The following is a 16079-nucleotide window of genomic DNA, read 5'->3' as shown; positions in this document are numbered from 1 at the left end:
GCTTGACTCTAGGACTTTGTGTGCCAAGTTGAAATGGAATCCAGCCATAAATGGATCCCTGCTAAAGCCAAGCTATTTAGGCTTCCTAGTGATGCAGTATGTAAATGCACGGGGGAGCTTTTGCATGCGTCAGAGCTGGACTAACTCAACTTTTTGTCCGTTTTTAAGCTCGCTGAAAGCATTTCTGTGGGTGTTCATGTCTCACCGGGCTGATTGCATATACAGGAAGTTTGGCTTCTTTTTTGCACTAAAGTCTTTCTTTTCTGGGTCTCATTTCTAAGGATAAAAATGTAATGTGTTTGCACTTTTGCTCTCTGCACAAATATCCCAACACTTGATTTGGGTCACTCTTGGCTCTCTGAATAAATGATACGCTGGTTCTGTCACTGCTTCACATGGGGACACATTTCTGTTCATATAAAAAACCTGACTGCTGGTTTTGGGGCTGTAGGAAACCAGGAGACCTCTTGGGCTTGGCTTTACAATCCTTTCACTATTCCTCTAGTATGAGGACCACCCTTTATTTTACACCCTTCTGCTCCTTCTTTCATGGCTGTGGTCTGTCTCTGTATGATGTGATGCTACTGTACAGATGTCTATGAATTATATCAAAGAGAATTTATTTCAGCAATATAGTTCAAAAAGTGAAACTCTTGTTATATTTACAATGCCCCCACATAATGATGCTGCCACTGCCATGTTTCATTGTGGAGATGGTTTGTTCAGGGTGATGCACAATAATGGTTTTCTGCTATGGTTTGCAGCTAATGAAAACTCAAATACAGTTTCTCAGAAAATGCGTATATGACATTATACCAACACCCTATAGATTCTCTTTGGGGTTCAGGTCAGACCGGTTTGCTGGCCAATCAAACTGTAATTTTAAAAAAATTAGTAAAAAGTGATTTCAATGTAAGAATGCTAATCAATATTTGCAGATTTCATCTTGTCAAGACTCCATGGTCATTAAACCAGGTTTTCGTGCCTTTGGCAGTGTGGGGCGGCACAAAGTCCTGCAGGAAAATGAAATTAGTATCTTCATAAATCTTGTCATCAGAAGGAAGCATGAAGTGCTCCAAAGGTTTTTGGTAGATTGACTCTGGACTTCAAGCAATGTGTGGATTCTGTGCCTCTCCACTCTCCCTCCAGACTCTGGGACCTTGATTTCCAAATGAAATGCAAACTTTACTTTAATCTGAAAATACCACTTTGGACCACTTCCTGTTCTTGTTCTCCTTAGTAAGATGTGTCTCTGGTTCTTAACACAGGGAATGTATTGGTTGAAGCCCATGTTCAGGATACATACCTGTGTGTAGTGAGTCTTGAAGCTCTGATTTGAACCACGCTCCGTCAGTCTTCTAAACTCTGAATGAACGTTGCTTCCCAGTCCTCAAGGCTGCAGTCATTCCTGTTGCTTGTGCATATTTTTCCACTACACCTCTTCCTTCCACTCAACCTTCCAAAAACACTGTCAGAAATGGCCATCTGAACAGCCAGCATCTTAAACAGTGACCTTTTGTGGGTTACTCTCCTTGTGGTGGCGGCAGGCTGTCTGCTGGTCATTAGTCAACACAGCAGCCATGACTGTAGCTTGTAATGTCACAATTGTTATAGCCTGTTTTTTATTGGTCTCATTTAATGCATAACTTTCCTGAGATTGTGAATTGGAGGCTTTCAGTATTGTTAAGCCATAATAAAATTAAGAGAAATAACCACTTGACATACCACTCCATTTAAAAAAAAGAAACAAACAAATCAAAAACAATGAGTTGACTTTTTGAAATTGATGACTGAAATAAATACATTTTCAATGACATTCTATCTTTGAGATGCATCTATAATGTTTTCTGCTTCCTCTCGCTAACAGGCTTCGCTGCAATGCCACACCCTCACCGCCGCGATCACTCCTCCTATCCCAGAACCTTCTGTGATATCGTCAAACCTGTCACCGTTGACACCGCTTCGCCCAAGCTAAGTTGTGCCGACCTCCCACCGAGGAGTCTTGTGCAACAAGCGCTAAGCCCTCAGCTCCGCAGGCTGGAGCAGCATCAGAGACAGCTGCTGGAACTGCAGCAGCGCAGGGAGCAGCAGAGCCGGCCGCTGGAGGAGGCCGAGCAGGAGAGGAAAAGGAGGCTGGAGGAGGAGCAGAGGAAGAAAAAAGAGGAGGCAGAAGAAGAAATAAAGAGGAATAAGGCAGATAGGAAGAGGGCAGAGGTAGAAGAGATAAAGAAAAATGAGGAGATGAAGGTGAAGGAGGACGAGGAGCTGAAACAAAGGAGAGATCTTGAACTACAGTTGCGGCAGCAACAGCAGGAGCTGAAGCAGAGGCAGCAGATAATGCAGTGGCAGCAAGAGGTGCAACAGTCCAATAAAGGTCAGACAACACTGCTGTCCCCTTCATCTGGGCTCTGTACCATATATGAAGCCTTGGAGAGCAGTGATGAGGAGGCTGAAGGTGAAGAAATACTGGAGCAAAACCCAAATACAGACCAGATGCATCCTAGACTGGATGCACATGAACAGATGTGTTACAGTGGTGAAAGGGTGAATTCTAGTGAAGGAAAACATTTGGACTCTTCACTCCCTCACAGACCACCTCTTCCAGGGTCTACCCAGTCATCTAGACACTGCTCCCAGGATGGAGGCTCGTCCCTTTGTCCTTCAAAGTCTCCAGAGCGGCCTCCACCCCTCGACCTGGACTGGGGGAAGAAAGTGGACCTAGTCCAGCAGCTGATCAATCAGACGCTGCTGCGTAACGGAGATGGTTGCTCTTCTCTGCTGCTGTTGCCAGGAGGTGCCGGGGGCACGCTGAGCCCCCTGGAGAGCAGCCTCTGGCCCAGCCTGCTGCCTCCGCTCACTCCTCCCTCTGCTACTGTCACCTCTGTAAGCAGCTTCTCCCCAGAGGCTACAGACAGCTCTCCGCAGGGGGAGTGGACAGTGGTGGAGCTGGAGACGCATCATTAAGGAGAGGAGAGGGGGGGGCACAGTGACAAGTGTTACCATTCACCCTTTAAAAGTTCAAAAAAGGACCTAAGTGCTGCCTATGTGGACTTGTTCACAGGCAAAAACTGGATGATCACATAAACCACATCTGACTCCCACTGTACTGTTGCTGCAAACATGGGAGCAAATCTGACACTATTCACAATATTGGAGCAAAACAGCTTAGAGTTTAGAAATGTTTCTACCCGACCACTATTTCTAGTTTTTCTTTTTTTTTAGATTGTGGAGATTTTAAATAATTACAGTTTAGAATTGTGACAAGAATCAGTCACTTTTTACATTTATTTTACGCCATTATTCTACATTTTTTTTGAAAGTGAGCCGAGGCGAAAGACTTCTGTTATGGGTTGCTGCGCCACCGCTACGCCCCAACAGTCAGTCACTTTTTAACCATCTACTGCCAAGCAGCAGCTGAGTTTTAAGGGCTCTTAGAAACTAAACCAAAGCCCCCACCCCCCTACACACACCATGAAGGCTACCAGTGTGTAGACCCAGATAGGCACTTAAATGCTTCACAAATACCGCATCCTAGTGCCAAATGTAAACAACATCCACAACAGCGAACATCAATACGAGTAATGAGTCCTTCAGAGCTAAAGGTAGATTTCCCAAAAATGAGAGACATGCTCATCATGTCAGATGTTTTTTGTCAAGCAGCAGGGAGCCACTGCTGTACTTTCAGTTGCTATAACCTCTGTGCTTTCACTGTGAACGAAGAGAAGAACCTCTGAGGCCTTCATTGAACATATATTTATATACAAGTGTTTATATACTGAGATTACATTACATAAATTGGACTCTATTTACTAATTTGTCAATTTATGCAGTTGTTTGCACTGGATTTTACCGAAGGCTATCAGAGTGGAGGGGGCTAGATATCAAATCAAATTGGTTCCAAAAAAATATAGGTTGGTGTGTGTAACATATCAACATGAGGGGAGTTTAAAGGGGGGAATACTTTAGTGAGACACTGTAGATGGTGAGTCAGTTCAGTGGAAGAGGAGGGATAAGTAGGTGAAAGGTACAGCTGATGTGAGTGAAGAACAGAAAAACCTATTGAGATGGGATGGCAATTTTATATTGGTGGGTCAGATTTAACAGAGTAGTGTTTATTATTATAAACCACCCCAACCCCAATGTTGGCAGATTTCACAATATAAAAACTAATCTATTAAACTTGGGATTTATTTGAGGATTGAAAGTTGTTTATCCAACAATAGTTGGTAATAGATGATAAACAGACTGAAATTTGGATCTGAAAGTCAGCATTTGTTCAGCTGATGGAAACCTCCACAAACTGCCAAATCTCTTCATTATTTCCAGAGTGTCTGTTTCGGCCCAGCTCATTTGGAGAAGTCAGGTTTCACATTTCCCACAGAAATCTGAGCACCCAAATGCAACATGACACCGCTCGCAGACTCAGCCTCTCGCTCATCTTCACGCTGGATATCCCACACAACCCAAGTCATGAAATCGCAATAAGATCCAGCGAGACATCATTGCTGTTCACCAACACTTGAAACCCATTTTACAGAATCTCTGCATTTTTAAAGGCATTACCTAAATTAGGACAGGACTGTTTAAAAATGTTTGCATTCTTATTTTACTGTTAGAATACAGTCTTCTAGCAGATTGCACTTAAATTCCTGAAGAGGTATTTATCAGACCAAATCAGGCAGGAATTGAGGACTTCCCATTGATCACAACGGACTTATGTACTTAATTTTTCAGATTGTGGTTAAAGAAAACACATCTCATTCTGAGCTGTCTGACATGTAATACGACACACTGGAGCTGATAAGGCCTTAATTCTCCTACGTTTTAAAATATGTTACTATTTTATTACTATTTAAATGCAATTTAAAGTTCATTTTGCTGAGGCAGTCGTATTTGTCATGTGTTGCTCTGGTTTAGCTCGTTTGTCTGACAGGAAGAAAACTCCAGGTGTGGCAGTTGGCCTGCTCTCTCTGGTGGATCAGATTTCCTGCAACAATCTAAACGTGTGCGTGCTCAAACTGACCTTTGGAGTGAATGTCATTGCACATGGTTGTCCTTCTCCCTCCGTGCTGGGATTAGTTGTCAGGTTCTGCTTGACCAGTGCCCCCTGGGATGGGCTCCCTGCCACATTCAGCTTGATTAAAGAATACACGGGTGCTTTTTTGCTGCCTCATATGTTGTAGTTTGCAAAAGTGTGATCATCCGACCCCCAGTTTCCTGCTAACATTTCCAGATTGCATCTCTTCAAGAGGCAAAGCACATAAAGATGGCTTGTTGTTATTAAAGAAGCTTGATGTTCAGAAGATTTTCACCACTGGTGCCATGAAGGTGAGCCGAACGTTTCAGAGTCCCGAGTATTGTTAAAACTGTGAAAAGCTGCAGAGTGGAAGGAATGTGGCTGTTTATATCAGTTATATCTTCATGTTGGACTGTCCTGTTGTGTGTCTGTCAGTCTGTGCTGTTTAAGGAGGTCGTGCTAAACTTGGGACATTTCAGTTGGTAAAGCCAAGGCGATTAGTTTTTTCTTTTACACTTAATCGGACTAAAGATGCACAGATCAAGCTTTTCCTGGGCAGTAACTATTTCCAGTTTTCTTTCATGCTAACTGATTCTGGGGGCTTTTCCTGATTAATGATATCACCAAAAAGAAATATGTGCTAAGGGGTCTTTGACAGAGAGAAATTGTTGGATTATTCCCAATTTATGCATCAAAGCAGATGTCTCATATTTATCTGAAAATGCAGTAATTGCTTCAAATCAACCAGCAGTGATGTGTTGAGAGACAAATAGTAGGATCTCTAAACCCTGATGCATTCAATGACTTGGAAAAAGTGTTTTTTTTTCTGTTTTTGACCTTCTGATTTTTAATCAGACCAATTCAGGAAATAAATTAGCCAGTTAACAATTTTACCTGACCAATTTATCTGATGTGTCTCTAAATGGAGAGCTCAGACGTGCTGTGACCCTACTGAGATACGTTCACTTGAGAAGTCCCTGTTCTTCAGCTGGTTCCTGGCCTTTCCACCAAGTGCTCTGATGATTAACCACAAAAAACTGGATTTTATTGTAGTGGATTGAAAGCAGATGCAGAAATGTCAAATTAAGGAGGTCTGGCTTTGGAACCCTTATCAGTTTCCTCCATCGTTTTTGCCTCCTTCCTCAGATCCGTTGGAAGTAGTCCACTCCAAGATGTCCCTCCTTACCCAGGTTTATGTACCGTAGTGTTTTCTGTGTAATAGTAGTACTGTTTAAAGACTATTGAGCAGAGTCTCTACTTTACTTTTGTACGTCAGAGTTTTAGAGGTATAGCAGCAGAGTTCTATATAGATTTTCTTGAGTAGTTCATAAAAGGTGGTAAATGATTTCTAGCTGTTATCATTTATACTTAAATTGTCTTCCCTTGTCCATGTAGTAGTGATGAGTTTAATAGTTTAAAGAAAACTGAATTATCCCTAAAAGGACTGCAGTTGTTTCTCAGGATCAAAGTTATTTTCTCCACTCAGATGTTAATTTATTAAAAAATGAAAAATTGTGCTCATAGGAAAGAACCTGTTAAAACCGAGCAAATGGGACAATTTCACTCAAGGCCCAAATGATGGCAGCTTGTTTAAATTGTGATATTTTCTGTGTTTGATTTTGACAAATATGTGACTGGAATTATTTCAGTGCAATGTTTCATGTAAATAAAATACTTCTTTTAATAACATGCCTTGACTTTTATACACCAGACTGCTCTTAAAAACGTCTATAAACAATCTACAGAAAAAACTTGACAAATGTCAAAGACGTTTCACAGTAAGACAGTAACAGTACAACACTGTCATAAAAACTCAGTCACAACATGGAGTGGCAGTGGGAAGCTTACATCCACTGCATCGAACTTTTCCATGTTGGAATGATTATAAAACTGCTATGATTTTTAGAAACAAGAGTCTGGGCCACAAGCTTGAATTTAAATGGATTCTCTTTTACTCAGGTGACCAACCTGCCATCTTCTGATTACAGGATGTTGGTTACAATATTCAGGAACAATCCAGGACCAGCAAGGCTCGGGCCTTTTATAAACCAGATGTTGCTGGAATGCCGGCATTTGCCACAGATAAGCCAGTTTAACGTCAACATGAACTGAGTGGGTGTCCAAGAAAGAAGTCCCGGTTTTAAAACGGACACCTTCAACTGCTCACCTGGAGGCCCGGTTCCTTTTGGCAAAAGGTTTTATGGTCAGACAATGATTGAGCTGTTTGGGCACAAGGATGCAAGTTTGGAGCAGTGAAGGTGAGGCTTCCAAACCAAAGAACATCACTGACTAACTTACATGGTGGTGTTAGCCTCATACTGGGTTACCTTTCAGTTAACATTGGTATTGATGCACTGCACAATGAGGAGAGAATAATGAACACAGCTACCTTCAAAAAAAACTTTAACTTAACTGCTAAACGGCAGCAAGATGATAGAAACTCAGACACAACTGGGTGTTACAGCAGGGAAAAGATCCAAAACTGGGTTTGGAATGGATATCAGTCTGCTTTAGTCACCCCTATTCACCAGGTTGTATGTAAACCTATAGCCATCACTGTATTTACCAGTGGGTTCAAATTTAGCCTGACAGATTCAAAGCTTAATCCTGACACTCCAACTGGTCCAGTTTTTCTACATGGCAACAACTGCTGTAATAAGTGGGCTAAAACGTGTGTTATCCTCCTGCAGGCCCTCAGATCAGTCAGTGTGGCACGACAGCAGCAGCTGCTGCAGATAATCTGTTGCTATGCAGCTGGACGGCTCGTCAGGGCCCAGGAACAAAAGTCTGTGATAGCTGGCCTCAGGGACCTCGCACAAGATCCTGAAACATAAACACACAGCCAAATAACATGAGGCGTTTTCAGGCAGTCCACTGATGATTGGCTGGTTTCTTCAGGGAATATCTAAGTTAAAAGCAAGACAAATGTACAAGCTGATGGATTTCAGCTTTACCAATCGTATATATCCTCTGTAGTGGGTTCAGGATTCACTTGCACCCACTGACCGATGGACCACATCCTCACCACATTTTCATTACAGACATCTTTGTTCTCTGTGTCTGGGTCAGCATGTGTGTTGGGGATGTCCTCATAACACAGGAAGTAGCTGAGGAGGCACAACAGCAGCAGTGGGACCAGCAGGTTGAACAGTTCAGATGTTAAGTGACAAACATACACACACACCAAAAAATCCTCTACAGTCTCACAAGTCAGGTTGGATTTCTTCCTCTTCCTCCTCACTGTCATCTCCTCTGTGCTGCTCCTTTTGGAGTCTCTCCACGTTCCACCGCATGCGTTTGTACACTCCTGTGTCGGCATGGGACAGATACGGTGTCGGCTTACAGTAACGGAAGGTGGTCAGCTTCATCCCGCCCAGCTGAATCTGGCCAATGCAGAAGTGAGATGTGCTGGGAGGGGCACACAGAGGAGCATGAATAGTTAGAAGATCATAGACTAGATCCTGTGGGATATGGCATACAGACAATCTACCAGGAACCTGTTGGGTTCGGCCTCATCCAAACTGATGAGATCATAGCTGGCGTAGGTCAATAACAGCTGCTCCAACCTGTCACACAGCTGCTGAGAGAAGTCCAACAGCTGCAAGCACACAGAGTGGAGGTTCAATATCAACTTGTTTTACTCTGAAGCCACTGATTTTAATCCAAGGATGGATCCAGGTTCGCCTGGACGTGTTCTAAAATATTTGCAGGCAGCTGACGCTAACCATCACCACCAAGATCTTTGCTTCCCATATACAGGTCCTTCTCAAAATATTAGCATATTGTGATAAAGTTCATTATTTTCCATAATGTCATGATAAAAATTTAACATTCATATATTTTAGATTCATTGCACACTAACTGAAATATTTCAGGTCTTTTATTGTCTTAATATGGATGATTTTGGCATACAGCTCATGAAAACCCAAAATTCCTATCTCACAAAATTAGCATATCATTAAAAGGGTCTCTAAACGAGCTATGAACCTAATCATCTGAATCAACGAGTTAACTCTAAACACCTGCACCTCCGACCAATAAAAGAAAAGTGTTTTTAATACAGAAAACGTCAACCTTCAAATAATCATGTACAGTTATGCACTCAATACTTTGTTGGGAATCCTTTGGCAGAAATGACTGCTTCAATGCGGCGTGGCATGGAGGCAATCATTCTGCCCTCTTGCTTGAGGGTGTCAATAGTGGCCTTCTGGACAGCAGTCAGGTCGGCAGTCTTACCCATGATTGAGGTTTTGAGTGATGAACCAGGCTGGGAGTTTTAAAGGCCTCAGGAATCTTTTGCAGGTGTTTAGAGTTAACTTGTTGATTCAGATGATTAGGTTCATAGCTCGTTTAGAGACCCTTTTAATGATATGCTAATTTTGTGAGATAGGAATTTTGGGTTTTCATGAGCTGTATGCCAAAATCATCCGTATTAAGACAATAAAAGACCTGAAATATTTCAGTTAGTGTGCAATGAATCTAAAATATATGAATGTTTAATTTTCATCATTACATTATGGAAAATAATGAACTTTATCACAATATGCTAATATTTTGAGAAGGACCTGTACAATGAGGTTTGTGGTTGTAACATTAAAATCTGTGAAGACGTTCAAGTGAGCCTTGGTGTATGAGCACAGTTTGCAGAGTTAAGTGTTTTTTGGACTTTCCAAAACGTAATCATATAAACTCAAATGATTAGACTTTTCATAACAGCCACACATTTAGACATGTGCTATAAAATGTCTGATTTGGAGTAATTCTATTATTTCAGTAAACATTTACCTTTGAACAAAGGTCTGCATGCTTATTGGCACACAGTGATACGGTGCTCCGACCTGTGGATTCCAGGTGGTTAAAATAAGGCTGACAGGTGTACAGCAGGCTGGAAACTGCAGCAGCAAGAGGCTCTCTGTCTAGATGACTCTTCCTGTCAGAACAAAAACCCAGGAGAAATGAGAAACGTTGGGCAAAGAAATCAGCCCAGCATAATCAGTATGACACTCACCCACTAACGAGGCAATCGTGCAAGTCATCAGCTTTGCTTAAAAAAAACTGAAGCTCCAGCTGGATTGACTGCAAGCTCGTCATCTCTGGGCAGCTGCAGGACACAAACCTACCACAGGATGGCGCCACAGCAACATCAGCCAACAGCAGCAACGACTCGTCTTCTACAGAAAAACAAAGGAAATGACGTTATTAACACATAATAAAAGTTTTAATAAAGTGTATCAACCTTAAATGACAAGAGCATCAACAACAATATGTGGTACTAAGATTACGCGAGCACACCTCTGAGCTCAGAGTTTCCATGATCGTCTGTGAACTCTAACGTTTCTCCGCTCATGTCTTCCGGTAACAGGTCTTTAAGCACAGTCGGTGACGGTGAAAAGATGTCCAGCAGAACCTCCAGCTCGCCTTCACTATCTATCATATTGTCTGTCAGTGTGAGCAAGAAGCTCTGTTAAAAATTAAACCACAATAACTAGTTCTGTTTAGGGTTGCTGCGTAAAGAAAACCCCCTCGGTGTTAGCTAACTTCGTGCTACTTAAAGATAAAAAGCTCGTTAGCTAGCTTGCTAACTGCGAAAACAGAAAAAAATAAAGGACACTTTACACAAATACTGTCTTAAATGTGTATAAGGTGGAGTAATGAGTAATAATACAAACGATATAATTTATAAGTAACAAAGTAGACCGTTGGCTCTAAGCGCATAATAAAGAATTAGCTTAATGTCGCGACTTCTCTTCCGCCTTCCCGTTAGATCGAAAGTCACAGGTGGCTGCACTTCAAAGTTACGATTAATAATAATGATTTAATTATGATTACAGATTTAAAAAAATATTTAATGTTTACATTTATTTATCTTTATTTAACTATCATATTTCTTAATCTATTTAAGCTAGATAATAACTGATAGGTAATAATTTTGACATTTATACAAATTGTCTTTTGTTGTCTTAAATTTTATTTGTTTTTTACATGTTTTTTAAGGTATATTACAGACGTTTAAACACTGTCTTAATTTCAAAGGCTTTAAATTAAATGTACTCTTTTTTTTTTTAAGTTAATATTTCCAAACCTATAAATATTATTTTTCATAAATTCTAAAGCTCACTCTCATATACTGAATACAAGCTTATTGGGCAAAATCTTGGTGACCCTTCCTTCATGTATTCAATATTCTTCCACTGTGTCGCTTTTAGCTTGTGGGGTACCTCAAGGCTCCATTTTGGGGCCCATGCTCTTTTCACAACAGCAAATATGGTAGCAAAGAATTGGCTTCTTTGCCGTTCATGTCACAAGACAGGTGTCTAAAAGTCTACCTCACAGCTTATGCAGATGCACTAACACCCACCTGCTCCTCATGCTTATCAAGCTTTGTACTGGTGACAGCACAATTCTGTGACACACTTCTTGGGAGATTGTGATTGCTGGACATTCTTTTTCACCTAAACTGAACTTCTTACCGTGTTCTTTATGGTGTAGGAAACTATTCTTTAAGGAGCAATATTTCAGGTGCTTTTAGCAGCATTTTTCTTAATGCATTGTTTTCCATGTACACCAAAAGGCTCAATTTTGGTCTCCTCTGATCATATAAACGTTTTCCACTTGTTCGCTGTGGCTTTTGTAAAAAAAAAGAAAACACACACACAATTGATAACCATTCATCCTGTTCCTTGCAATTCCGTTATGTACTACCTTATGTGAACATAACAGATAAAATCCCAATAAATGCAACAAAGTTTCTGGTTGTAACATGGCAAAATGTGAAAAGGTTATTGTGGTGTGACTATTATGTGTGTGACTTTTGCACAGCGGTGTGTACATATTCTTGCTTACTCCACCGGTCTGTCACATGCTTTCCCCAATATATCTGCTCAGCAAAAGTCACCATAAATATTTACATTTGCATATTTGAATATAATTGTTTCTGAAAATGTAAGCCTATTTCTTCTGTAGTTGTCTGAAAAGGAAAAAAGGTCCCAACTACAGCATGAAACAGCAGAGGGGCCACCTGAACGAGGAGCCTCGGCTACACCAAGTTCAGTGGAACTACATGGAACTTTTTCTGCCCATGATGGAAAAATACCACATGCTGCACTGTGTCATATAATTCTTGAAATAATCAGATCTTTTATTCGTGCTTTGGTTAACTGTTTGACATTTCTGTTTTTGAGTGTTTGATGAGCGGAAATATGATCATAGAATATCATTACAATAATATTACCCTTCCCAGTTACAGAACTTTGAATTTACCCTGATAGGATTTAGCATTTTTCCAACATTTTGCTGAAAGCTTAACACAAATTCACACCTTTTAGATTTTTATATTAATAGGGCATAAATAATTTTCCTTCTACTTCATAATTGTGCTCTACTTTGTGCTGATCTAATATACAGTATAACATTATTTGTATTATTTATGGGTGGAACAATGCAAACTGTGAAAACATTCAAGAAATGTAAATACTTTAGCAAGGCAGTGTACATTTTCAGTGTTTTGTAGTGCTTCAAAGATCATAGTGTCAGTTGCAGTTTTGGGTTGAATGGTGCCCTGGGGAGATCCCTTCTTCTGTCCCCCCAACCCTTTCTAGCTCTATTTTTTATGTTGTCAGAAATAAAAACGATTTAATTCATCTCAAACTGTGTTGTAAAGAATTTCATGCACAGTAAGAATCCAGGCCAAGTTTGATCAATCCAACCATTTTCTATAGTATTTTGAACTATAGAAAATTAAATGCAGTCCAAACTTAATTTCCTAAAACAGCCCTTTAATTTAATTGGAAGCTGAGAATCAGATCCTAACTTCACTCCCATTAGCGACCCAGAGTATCCGGGCTATATTTGTTTTTGTTTTTTTTATTCTTTCACAAAGCACAAGTGGTGCTCTATTGTTTACTTGATCATACAATAAGCAGTTAAAACACTTTTTTAGGGCACAACTGACAGGTAACTATTTTGTTTTGATTTCTTGTGCCACCCACAACACTGTGCAGCCCTGAGTGGTGAGCCATGTCACCCATATGAAAACCACCACTGCTCAGTGTACCATGTCAACAGCAGTCTAAATAAGATTTTTATGTTACATCACTGTAACTCCTTCTTTAGATGTGTTTTAGTACTTTGTTGTTTTTGTCATGTTATAGTGTTATAGTGAAACTTTAAAAATGGTAGTTGGTCAAGCAGTTTACATAACATTTACAGGATATGTTTTAATGCCAGAGTGTCAGGTTTCTCTGTTTCTGCTTCCTGGTTCCTCTCTGCTCAATTTTCATTTTGCAAATCAGCTATTCAAATATGTTCCACTTCATCTTTTTCAAACTGCTAACATTTCCTTTATCTGCCTCTTGCACATCGGCTTTAAGGATGTACATTTTGGTCTTTTGTTACATCAGGTATCATTTTTCAATTGGATCATTTTACATTGCTAAAAATCCTATATTTTGCAGAGCATCAAAAATGAATACAATTTTTGCACAATTTCCTTTTGCTCTGGTGTTTTGCACTTTGATCCATTTTAATATATAATTTTTTATAAAATACATTATTTTCAAATACAAAACAATACACCAAACATCTAAACAATGAGAAAAGGCTACACGAAAGAAAACAGAATTACCATAAATTTACAAACAAATGTTAGAAAAAAACTAGATGGAAAAATTAAGCACAGAGATACCTGAGCATTTAGAAAAAAACAGGGCTCACAAAGAGAAGAAAATAACCCAAAAAATTACATTTTGAACCATACTGGGTAAGATGGAAGCCAAATGTGTTTTTTTTTTATGGAACTTAAACCAACATTATTTTAGTATCAGTTTCACCGAATGCTTCTTGTAAAACCAAAGTAAGCATTGGGTTTTTACCACAAGGGCTGGACTCACAGGATGCTGAACATGGAAAAAAAATTTGTACAATAATTTTGCAATATTTCTAGTCTTTACTTGGAAGCATCTTCAGATTTAATTCTGGATTGATATAGAAGTTAAACATCCTAAAGAGAAACACCTAAACACCTATACAGTGTCTCAAAATGACCTTAACAAATGTGACCGAAAATAAATGATGAATGTAAAATATACTAATATTAGTCAAGTCTGGCCACCTGTAAGAAGACAGGGACCAGCCTGTGCACTCAGAGCAACCCTGCAAATTTTAATAAACCAAGCCTGCTGCAGCTGGTTTGGCTGTTAATTGATACTTCAAATGTTTTCTTAGAAACGTATCATTAAAAACTACAGCAGTATCACTTTATTCACCCTGCCTGTCTAAAATAAAAAATATATGCGTTAGAAATGTTGCAATCAGGTTGTCTTATCATTTCATTTGGCTTAGAACAGGAAATAAGACTGTATCAGTGGCTGCAGCACAAACAGATGAATGAAGTTTAGTTTATTATCAGATTATCAATTACTTGAAGAACTGATTAAAGGCATTCAGTTGAGTTTTGTATCCAAACATTCATTTTTGACTCCTGACATTTAGTGCTTTGGTCCATTACTTTTCAACACTGACCTAAATCCTTTTGGGGCCATCTTTTAATTCTACTGCTTCTACTGCAGGTATGAAAAGCAGCAGTTCAAACCTCAACCCAACTCCTCCACATCCCATTTAGACACAACTTCTTCCTACACATCAACCACCTCACTATCTCCAGACTCACTCCCTGCACTTAGAATCTCAGAGGAAGATGTAAATACAGTGCCTGTTATTGGACGGTGATGAGTCTGCATACAGACAAGAGGTGGATAGGCTGGTACTCTGTTGTCGTCAGAATCACCTTGAATTTAACCCACTCAAGACTGTGGAGATGATGGTGAACTTTTGGAGAACACCACCCCAACACACGCCCCTCACCGTCCTCAACAACACTGTGTCTGCTGTGGACCACTTCCGGTTCCTAGGAACCACTATCTCTCGAAACCTGAGATGGTCCTCACAGATAGACAATGATCAGAAGGTCCAGCAGAGACTGTACTTCCTGAGGCAAATCAAGAAGTTCAACCTTCCACAGGAGCTGCTGGTCATCTTCTACACTCCCACAATCCAGTCTGTCCTGTCTTCTTCCATCTCATTCTGGTTTGGCTCATCCACAAAACAGGACAGGTCCAGACTGCAACGAACAATCAGGTCTGCAGAGAGAATAATCAGGGCTGACCTTCCTTCCGTCCAGGGCTTATACAGGTCAAAAGGTCAGGAAAAGAGCAGCTAAAATCTCAGCAGACCCCACACACCCTGCACACAAACTATTTAGGCTTTTACCTTCAGGTGGCGCTACAGAGCATTTGGTTCCAGTCGCAGACCAGCAACACTGTGACTGGAACCACAGTGATGTTAGAAGAAAGTAACATTTCTCCATATTGACAGGATTGGAAACTGAAGTCTTCTCTTTCAAATAAAACATCTAACCATCTCCTACAACCTTGTGAAGGAACGTGTTATGGTCTGAATTATGGTCTGAGCTTGAACCTTTGGCTACAATGTAAAAAAAAAAAAAAAAGCACAGTGAACACCACACCCACAGTTAAACATGGTGGTGGCAGCATCATTATCTGGGTTACTTTTCATCAAATCTAACTAGACTTTCTATGGATGTAATTATGAAAAGTTTACAAATCAGTTTTGACCCAAGGCCTGCAGGTGCTGCAGGATGTTTGCATGGAAAAGTGATCAAAAATCAAGTAAAGATGAAGGATGTTGATGGTTTCCTACCAAAGAAGAATACATGCTAAATGTACATCAAAAGCAGCTTTTACACAGTATTTTCAGGATGTGTGCACACCTATGAATATTGCACCTTTTTCTTTATTTGCTTTTTCTCCTTCTAACTGTTTTTTTTAATTTTTTTATTACAATTGAACTGTACATGGTTTGTGTATCACTAAAAGTAAAAAATGTGCTGGTTCTATTTCTTTACATCCCAAAAACCTTTAATGTTCCTACTTTCATGTTCAACAGTTCCACGGCTAAAGGTTGCCGTTGGCAACGGTCGTTAAGAGTCACCTGACACACCCGGGCGCGTTCCCGCCGCGCAGCTTTGGACCAATGAAGGCCCGGG

General features: G+C 40.2%; 2 protein-coding genes across 2 annotated transcripts in view; one reads left to right on the top strand and one right to left on the bottom strand.

The window, feature by feature from the left end:
* Nucleotides 1-6704, top strand: part of si:ch211-214c7.4 (protein piccolo) — a 37626-nt gene extending 30922 nt beyond the window's left edge. The window contains exon 6 of the mRNA XM_047365974.1: nt 1868-6704. Within this exon, the coding sequence (XP_047221930.1) occupies nt 1868-2964 (1097 nt within the window). The 3' untranslated portion in view covers nt 2965-6704. The remainder of the gene's footprint in view (nt 1-1867) is intronic.
* On the bottom strand, nt 6674-10797 carry c5h19orf67 (chromosome 5 C19orf67 homolog). Its single transcript, XM_047365978.1, has 7 exons — nt 10310-10797; nt 10026-10188; nt 9803-9947; nt 8515-8615; nt 8225-8425; nt 7972-8124; nt 6674-7840 (listed from the first exon to the last, which is right to left on the bottom strand). The coding sequence occupies exons 1-7, from the start codon at nt 10449-10451 to the stop codon at nt 7717-7719; spliced, it is 1029 nt and encodes a 342-aa protein (XP_047221934.1). The 5' UTR covers nt 10452-10797; the 3' UTR covers nt 6674-7716.
* Nucleotides 10798-16079: the final 5282 nt, after the last annotated feature.

Source organism: Girardinichthys multiradiatus, chromosome 5 (assembly GCF_021462225.1).
Source record: "Girardinichthys multiradiatus isolate DD_20200921_A chromosome 5, DD_fGirMul_XY1, whole genome shotgun sequence".
Taxonomy (NCBI): domain Eukaryota; kingdom Metazoa; phylum Chordata; class Actinopteri; order Cyprinodontiformes; family Goodeidae; genus Girardinichthys; species Girardinichthys multiradiatus.
This window is presented reverse-complemented; position numbering and strand designations above follow the sequence as displayed.

Bases quoted from the DNA above. Each gene is read 5' to 3' on its own strand.
- c5h19orf67 (XM_047365978.1), bottom strand. From the start codon at position 10,451: ATGATAGATAGTGAAGGCGAGCTGGAGGTTCTGCTGGACATCTTTTCA. The intron at 8,426-8,514 runs GTTCCTGGTAGA...TGCCCCTCCCAG, and splicing joins GATGAGGCCGAACCCAACAG to CACATCTCACTTCTGCATTG. The intron at 8,125-8,224 runs GTGAGACTGTAG...GTGCCTCCTCAG, and splicing joins GAAGAAATCCAACCTGACTT to CTACTTCCTGTGTTATGAGG.